Below are 9,647 nucleotides of genomic sequence, written 5' to 3' on the forward strand. Positions count from 1 at the left end.
AAAAGCCCCCCAAAAAAAAAAAAAAAAAAAAAAAAAAGAGAGAATAGTGAGGTACTGGAGGATTTTAGAACACATTTTTTTTAATGTTTTAAAATAATTATTTATTTAATTTGATTTATTATTATCATTACTATTTTAAATTGGTTCTAGGGCACATGTGTTCACTGGAGGGAGAGAGTGAGAAAATAAGAGAGCAAGTTGCCAGATCCGGGACTCAAACTGCCGTCAGTCATGTGAGAGTCCAGTGCCTAAACCACCATGGAAACTGCTGGCTCCCATTCCTCACTTTTGAGATCACTTTTATTAAGGAAAGTCTTATGTTCTCTGTTAATCTGAATATACACACTTGGGCCAACACAGAGCATGTACCTCTGTGTTATCAGCGTTAAATGTATTTTTGACTTACAACATTTTCAGCTTCTGAAGAGCTTGTCAGGATATAGTCCCATTGTACGTATGGAGCATCTGTACATGCACCACCTACACACCACACATCCTGCACACACACACACACACACGCAGAGCACATCACATACTCCCCAGTCCCCTCCCTGACACCACACAGCACACATTTGTTCTGAAGATTACTGGTACACGAAGTCAGCCCGCAGACAGAATCAGAGGAAGGCTTTTCTTTTAGAGCAAAGACACTCGGTAAGTATGAGAAGAAAAGAAAGAGCAGTTTTTAAAAACACTTGATTCTACACCAAGAAATGACATCTTCAATTTGGTGAAGATGAGGAAAAAGGGGAACTCTTAAACACCGTTGGTGGGAATGCAAACTAGCGCAGCTATTATGAAAACAGTATGGAGGTTTCTCAGAAAGCTAAAACTAGAGCTACACTATGACCCAGCAATCCCACTACTGAGTGTATGTCCAGAGGAAAGGAACACGGTAGGTCAGTGCGGTATCTGCCCTTTTGTGTTTAATGCGGCCCGATTCACAATAGCCAAGACACGGAATCAACCTGTGTCCATCCAAAGAGGAGTGGATAAAGAAAATGTGGTATATACAAACAGCAAAATAGTCTTTAAATGAAGGAACAGTCCTCAAATGTGCTTTGCATTAAAAAAAGACCACTCAGAACACCTTGATCATTTGATACCAGTAGGCATTTCTCAAAGTGCAGTTCTTGAAAGCTTAGTCCTTGGGAGAAACACGATGTGAAGCATGGTCTAAGAAATCTTGCAGAAAAAAATGCATGTAAAATTTTGTGGTATATAAGCCATTCAAAGAGATAGTAATCATTAGTCTACTCAAATAATAAAGAACAGCATCAGTAGCAATAGACCATGAGACAAATTAAAAATATTTTACTTAATTTAAAATCTTATATACGCCTCATTCTTTAAATGCAGTATAAGCTAAATATTAAATAATGTTGTTTTACATGCATTTTATTAAGTTATTTAAAATTATTTTAAGATATATTTGGTTTAATTGTTTTAAAATTTGTAAGTGAATTTTTAGAGTGAATTAGGTTTGAAAAATCAACAGAATTTTCCCCTACATTTAAACATGGTTGTATCTATCAGTCTGTGCTAATGGAGTTTGCGATCACTTTTGAGTACCACAACTAAACAAAAGGGATGCGCCAACCTGCTTCCTCTAACTCATTACTTTGTGCCGATGAGGTAAGAGGAGAGTGTGCTTTTTGACTTACCGTGGAAGGTAGATGTATCAGCTGGCCACTGGCCTATGCTGGGTGAATTCGAGGTAATCATTTTCCTTGCTTCCTCTAGATTGCACGAGTTTATTTTTTGCAGTTATTTTCACTTAGTTATTTATATATGTACTTCTTTCTTTTCAGGAAAGTCCGAAAAACCTCAGTAACCTGGGTATTGGTCAGTCTGTGCACATCAATGTTGATTTTCAATCTCCTCTTTGTGTTTGGAATCGAAAACTCCAACAAGAACTTGAATACCAATGACAGCATGAACGCAGACCCTGATAATAATACGATACCCCCCGAGGACACTGTGCATATCCCGAATCACTCGTGCACTGTGACGGCTGCCTTCCTCCACTATTTTTTGTTAGTGACATTTACCTGGAATGGACTCAGTGCTACACAGCTCTATTTCCTTCTAATTCGGACCATGAAGCCTCTTCCTCCACATTTTATTCTGTTCATATCATTAATTGGATGGGGTAAGTGTTTGTACATCACTTACTCAGAAATCTAATTGTGGTGACATTGTTTAATTTAAACAAATACAGTGATCCAAGGCTTTGAGGTAAAGGAGATTAAAAAAAATACAGAAATCATTCTCTAATATCTTATTTTCCAGTGAGGGAGACATGTAGTCAAGGCAGGAATACCAGGTATGCCATTAGCCAACCTAAGGTATATGAATTTCCTATAACATCTCTTTTTATCAATATGATTTGAGATTTAGACCACAAATAATTAACTTCCTAACTATTTTAAAAGAAAGGTTTCAAGAAAGATAATCAGAGTGACTCTTTAGGAAAACCTAATTGAGAAGAATAAGGAAGAATTGATCTGAAAACCTTATTGGGAAGAATTGCTTCGGTAATATCTAAAATTATATTTATGTTAGTAAAAGAGAAACTAAGCCTTTGAAGAGTGAAAATTGTGGTGAGGGTGACAAAGAATTTAGAAATCTGACTAATACATAGAGCCAATAAAAAAGAGAGAAAGGAAAGTACTTTAAGAAGTTATGCCCAGGGAACCAGCAGTTAGCGTAATGGCTATGTCGCTGGACTCCCACGTAGTCGACCGCGGTTCGCGTCTCGGACCTGGTGGCTTAAATCTCATGCCGGGCGCGTGTGCGTGTGTGCCCAAGATTCCGAGAGGAGAATGGAGGAGAAGGGATTGCAGTGTGACCATCCCCCCTGGGGGGTGATTTCTCGCTTTCTGTCTCTATGTCCTCTATGTCTCTGTCTGTCTGGCGAGCGCACGCGCCCTATAGCAAAAACCTCTCCAAAAAAAAAAAAAAAGAAGTTATGTCCACAGTTACCTACATCTACAGGATCATTTAATATATTATCTACAAGGGGAGAACAAGACTTGAAGGATCAGATGTATATTTAATTCATGGTCTTTTATAATTAATCCCAGTCTTGGAAAATGATTAATCCTGTGCCTTTCTCAATCCTACAGGAGTCCCAGCTCTAATAGTGTCTATGACAGTGGGAATTATTTATTCTCAAAACAGGAATTCTCCATCATGGGAGTTACGCTACCGGCAAGAGGAAATGTGAGTTTATATTTTTTAAATGTCTATTTCTTTGACAGAAGAGTGTAACTCTTCAGTGATGTTTGTTCCAAGCGTTACTGTACATATGCATCTCAGATTGTAATTGTCTTATTTAGCAGTGGGTAGTTCAATTCTCAAAGAACACATTATATTTTAAATGTGGTGAGATGGAAATTCTCTATGACAAATCTATTTTTAAAGAATTATTTAATTTATTATTATTATTTCACATGCATGTTTGCCAGAGAAAGACAGAGAGAGAGAGAGAGCAAGCTGCCAGGTCTGGGACTCAAACTGTGGTCAGCCATGTGGGAATTCCAGCACCTCAACTACCATGCAAACTGCCATCCCTAACAAATCTTTCTGTAAATCAAGTAATTACCTTCTAAAATTATAAGTCTGAATTTTCTTAAGATTCTCTTCAACACATGTGAAAATCACATAGCACAATAGTAATGACCCTTAGTAACCCTGTATCTTAGTTTTCTCATCTAGAAAATGGGAATGTAGCAATAATAGTAATACCTGCTCTAGGGTTATTGTGAGTTATCAAGCACATTTGAAGACATTTACTAACTTAAAGAGCACTATCCATATGTCTTGCTTATATGAACCAATTCTATGCTGACATGATTATAATAAATACTTGGATGATTTCTCACACACAAAAAGTTCTTCCTGTGACTTCTGTGTGAATGTTAATAACAGAAGTACCTGACTGTGTGGCGTTTCCTCTTCATATGGGCAGGGAGAGAAGAAAGCTGAGCTCAACTCTTGACAGTTATTTCTGCCACCAGATAGGAACTGCATCTTTATTGATCCTCCCTTCTCATTTTACAAATCCAGCCTTATCCTGAGATTCAACTTAAGTCCCAATTGGACTCAAATAAAAGCTTAACTTCTGGAAATGTCTGAGAACATCCAAGGGATGGTTGTGGGGTCAGGGGACTTACCTCTTCCTTAGGGCTGACCACCCCCTAATTTGGGATGTAGGGCTTTGACTTCCTGGCTTGATTTCATACTCCTAGAAACTATTTTCTCTATTTAATTATGGTTACATATTTTTGAGTTTTAAAATTTTAATTACATAATTGGAGATAAGAAATAAGATGTTAGTATCTCATGAAGGAAATAATTTATTTCAGAGTGCATCCTTAACTTCTTTTTCTAACCCAGGCACAGGGTTTGACCCACTCCTTAAGAAGCATTCAGGAGAAAGAAGCCTACTAACTTAAATGTATTGACACTGAGCTACAAATAATTAAGAGCAGATCCTTTCCTGAGTACAGTGTTAGTTGCTGGAGGAGGAGGAGACAATTCCTGGCAGCTAAGAAGAAAAGTTGGGGTGACAGGGAAGGATGTGTGACATGGGTGCTGCCTCATCTTGAGCGCCTGCCACTTACCTTTCTACCCTACACATATGTCATTGAGGGTCACATTTCTTCAGGACCTATTGAGAAATAAGAGGGATTATTTTTGGTCTTCCTGAGTTATCCTCCCAACAGTTGCTCCTCGATATCCCATGCTTCCCTAACCTGCGTCACTGCTCCCAGTCCTGTCAGTCACACCCAAAACCCCTGGCCCAGTGCTCTGATGTACCATCATCTCTCTTCAGGGCTTCTTTTCAACACTCTGCCCCTGATTTCCTTTACCACCACCATATAAGCTGTTTCAGACTTTCCTGTAGAGTTGAGGTAATCATGAGAAATTGTAACACACTGAGGGGCAACATTTCAAGTGTGTGCTGTATGGGCTGAAGCTGTTTTTTTCCCATGCTCCATTGCAAAATTACAAACGCTTTAACATTTCATCTAAGGTCATTAGGACACCCAAGCTCAGGTCCACAGCTATTTGTCAAATCAATCTCCGTTGTGTGTCTCTCCAATCTCATTTCTAGAAATTTCCCTCCATGACTGCATGGGTTAGTCGCCCTGTAGGATCCATTCCTTTTCTCAATATTTATCAAAGATCTGAGTTATTCAATTCAGAATAACAAAGGGAGGGGTTGTAGAGAGAGCAAATTCAGCATAACTATCTCCTGCTCCAAACAGTGCAAAGGAGAGAGGGGACGACCCCCCCCACCCCCAAGTACACAACTACAGATGACACAGGCACTCAAGCATATTTACCTTCCAGGTCTCCCTCCAGTATGAAGAAACGGAGCAGTTTTACAGACATTTGTAGCTATGTATACACATACACACAAAAAGTCACATGCATCTGTAGTACAAATAGCAATTCTCAGAAATTCGCTTTTCTAAAGCTTAAATAGTTCAAGACTCATACAGATAAGCATTTGTGCAATTATTTCATAGTTTGCAAGTCTGCCTTATCTAACAGAATGAGATAGTTTGCTTTCTTTCTCTAGCCTTTTCCTCCTCTTTTAAACTATTTCTCAAGGCTGCCTGGTTAAGAAGTGGGTCTATTGATTTCACTGAAAATTTTTGACGGCCACTTGTTTAGTCACCAAAGAGGCTTCCAGCAATTTGAAAGTTCTTCTCAGAAGGATTTCATTATTTCTTAGATGAGTGTCCTATTTCTTTTGTGTATGAGGTTGGGAAGTAGGGGGTGTCGGGAGGATTGTCATTCGGTTGCAGATGAAAGGGAAGGGAGGCTGGAAGTTTTGTAGACGAACTGCTCACTATCACCATCTTATTTAGGGCTGGATATATTCCACCTATTAAAGATTGACATGACTTTTTTTTTTCTTTCTCTTCTTTTCTTTCTTCCTCTCTCCTTTCTTCTTTCTTTCTTTTTCTTTCTTTCTCTCTTTCTTCTTTCTCTATCTTTCTCTCTTTTTCTTTCAATTGCTAGAGAGTACAAGTGCTCACCAGAGACAGAGAGAGAGAGGGAGAGAGAGAGAGAGAGAGAGCACATTCCCCCACCAATGGAGTATAGTCCCACTGGAGTATAGTCCCACTGCAATCCCTTCTCCTCCATTTCTCCATCCTGTCAGGATTTGGGGCACACGTGCACATGCACCCAGCACAGTTTCCCCTGAGGGGAGGAGGAGTGGGCTTTGAACCATGGTCATCCATGTGGGATCCAGCTCCCTTAACCACTGAGGTTATCAGACCAGCACATGAACACTTGTGTGTGTGTGTACGAAAGAGAAAAAGGGGTTGTGTAACAGCACAATCTCCTTTCCAGTCCTCACTCATCAGGATCGTGGGTGCCCGTGTGCATGCTCAGCATGTTTCAAGTCGACCCAGGGTTCTGAAGCCATGATCAGCCATGTGGCTTTAGGCACTGCAGGTCAGTATGCTATTGACTGTGCCACAAGTCTGGGCCCTTTTTCATTCATTTAAGAAAATTAATTACAGTGACTTGAACATTATTTCAGTTTCCTCCTAGGTCATTCATATTAGAAATATGATTTCTAATAATTTAAATAATAACATTCCAATGCAAAGCAATTTGGAAATCCTTTGGCATATATAATAAGGGGTTTCTTACCTCCAGGGAATAAGAAAACAAACATTAATTGAATGCCAAATACTTAATTGGATGCCAGGGCTCCTTACATTACTTTGCCAATACCCAACTGCCTCTCTGACACTCCTGTTTGGTTGTCTATAGACACCTCTATGCTTCCTTCACAAACTTACTACTCTCATCTTCTTTCCTATCTGACTTAATGGTAATTCTATCCTTCTGGGTGCTCAGGTCAAAGATTCTACATCCCACATCTATCTTGTACAATAAATCCTTTTGTTTTACTCTATTTTTGTTTTAAATATATCTGAAATAAATTATTTCTTAACATCTCTCCTGTCCAAGCCTTTGGATTATTGCGGTAGATTCCTAACTGGCTCCCTACTTTGGCTCCGCCCTTCTCTCATCACTGCACCTGCAGTAATGCTTTTACACTTCAGACAGATCGTGTGCCATCTCTGCATCTTGCCTAGACTACAATGGTCACCTACACATCCATTCCATTATCTGGGTCTTTCCATAAACCCCATGCACTGACTTTGGTTCAGCTGTACCAGTCTCTTTGATGTTTCTTAAACCCTCTCCTCAGGGCCTTAATGGTACCTCGGTGTGGAAACCCTTCCCCTCTTAAGGTCTTTGCTCAAACACCATTTCTTCCCACAAGGCTTTTCCTGATCACTGTCTTTGAAATGAAATACTCCTTCCTCTCCACACATGTACACAATAATGTCTACTCTTGCTATCTGTTTCATTGTTTAACCATAGAACTATCATGGCTGACATATTATATATTTGTTTGTTCTCGCACTGGCACATGAATACACAATGAAAGAATTTTTGTTTTGTTCACTGCTAATGCCTTGGTGTCTAGAACAGTATCTGGCATATAGCATGTACTTTGAAAATACTTATTAAATTTAAAAAGTTCATTCTTTCAACAATGCCAGGACATGGTTACTTAGGTCATTGGGAATGTCATGATGTATTTTTCTATGCAAAAATATGTCATGGCTTTCCTGATGACCCAATATTATTCTCATTTTAGATTAAAAAAAAATAAATTCCACAACTACCATTACCAAAAAATTTTTAGAAAGGTACAAGGAGGTTAAATAACTTTCTCAAACCCTTTCTAAACATTAACCGTTCAAAATGTCCATTCATAGGAGACCATTTAAATAAGTTAAGATATATCAAGATAGAAGAATAATATGCAGCTGTTAAAAGTAATGAGGACTTTTCTTTTTAAAAGAATGATCTTATTTAACTTTATTTATTGATTGGTTTTTCTAGAGAGGGACAGAATAAGAGAGAGAGGGAAGAAAAGTGAGAAAGCAAGCCGCCAGGTCTGGGACTCGAACTGCAGTCTGCCATGTGGGAGTCCAGCACCCTTAGCCACCATGCCAGACCCAATGAGGACATTTTTTATACTCTGATGTGGAATTATCTCCAAGATACGTCATTAAGCAAGGTTTAGATGTACATATCATATATTCCCATTTGTCTAAAAATCAAGAAGTATGCCTTTGTGAGTGTGTGCATAACCTAAATCGGGAAGGATACACGAGAAACATTGATTGGAACTGGTGACTGGAGACAGATTTCTGAGCAAACTTTGTTCCTCTATGACCATTTGTATCTTTTGATTTTGAACCATCTGGGTGTGCTACATATTCAAAATAAAATAAAAACAACATGCCTAATGTTAAATGCCTCATAACTGAGAGGGAGTGACGTTTAAATTCAGGATTGCTTGATTCAAAGTCTGTTTTCTTTCTCTTAGGCTATATTGACTCATCAAGAAATATGGCAGGACCAACTCATGTCACTTTTCTAGTGCATTGAATTCCTTTTTTCGGAAAGGTTTTTTTTTTTTTTTTTTTTTTTTTTATGGCACGTGCGCTCGCCAGAAAGACAGAGAGAGACAGAGAGACAGAAAGTGAGAAATCACCCCCCAGGGAGGATGGCCACTCCGCAATCCCTTCTCCATTCTCCTCTCGGGATCCTGGGCATGCACGCACACGTGCCCAGCGTGAATTTAAGCCGCCGGGTCCGGGATTCAAACCGCGATGGACTACATGGGAGTCCAGCAACATAGCCATTATGCTAACTGCTGGTCCCCTAATGCATTGAATTCTTGAAAGTCATCTTGAATGTATAAAATGCAAAGGGAGAGTCACTTTTAGCAGGGCTCTCATGTGAATGTCTATAATGTAAGTAGGACAGGGAACCAGTATGGACACCTCTCTTGGTCGGCTGAATGATTTCTGTTTTTCTCCACAGCTGCTGGCTGGCAATCCCAGAAGGCAGTTTCATAACAAGTCCATTCTTTTGGTCATTTCTCGTACCTGTAACCATTATCCTCATCAGCAATGTTGCTATATTTATCATCATCACAGTCAAAGTGCTGTGGAAGAATAACCAGAATCTGACGAGGTAAGATGACCATGAATGGGAGCTGCCAGGTGAGACACATTCAGCACGTGACAGCCATCATCCATAGTTCCTGGGAGAGTTTTCAAACGCTTAGACGGGACAGGGTCAGGTGATTTGCAGGACAGATTTCCTTCTAAATTTTGACTTAGAGAGTGAATATTCTCATCTTATAATATCAGTACTAAATATAATGTGGGTACACTGCATGGCTGTACAGTTGGTATGTTTTTGTCTTATCTGAGCCCAACTAAAAACTGAACCCAATACTTCAAAAAAAAAAGTGTTTTCTCACCCACCCTCAAATATTCAACAAATTAGATTTGAATAATTAAAGCAATGAGAGGCTTACAAGGAGATGCAGGTATTTGCATTTTTATTATAAACCAGTACTTATAGACTATATGTATATGTATTTTTAACTTTATTTATTTATTTATTTATTTATTTATTTATTTATGTATTTATTTATTTATAATTTGACCAGAGAGGGACAGAGTGAGGGAGAGAGAAAGTGAGAAAGCAAGCTGCCAGGTTTGGGACTTGAACTGTGA

The 9,647-nt window shown here is 39.0% G+C and overlaps 1 protein-coding gene across 1 annotated transcript in view; it reads left to right on the plus strand.

The window, feature by feature from the left end:
- ADGRG7 (adhesion G protein-coupled receptor G7) overlaps positions 1-9,647 on the plus strand; it is a 72,255-nt gene that overhangs the window by 51,750 nt on the left and 10,858 nt on the right. The window contains exons 12-14 of the mRNA XM_006143565.2: positions 1,812-2,152; positions 3,129-3,225; positions 8,944-9,096. Of these exons, the coding sequence (XP_006143627.1) occupies positions 1,812-2,152; positions 3,129-3,225; positions 8,944-9,096 (591 nt within the window). The remainder of the gene's footprint in view (positions 1-1,811; positions 2,153-3,128; positions 3,226-8,943; positions 9,097-9,647) is intronic.

This window comes from Tupaia chinensis, unplaced genomic scaffold (genome assembly GCF_000334495.1).
Source record: "Tupaia chinensis unplaced genomic scaffold, TupChi_1.0 Scaffold000100_1, whole genome shotgun sequence".
Lineage (NCBI taxonomy): Eukaryota > Metazoa > Chordata > Mammalia > Scandentia > Tupaiidae > Tupaia > Tupaia belangeri.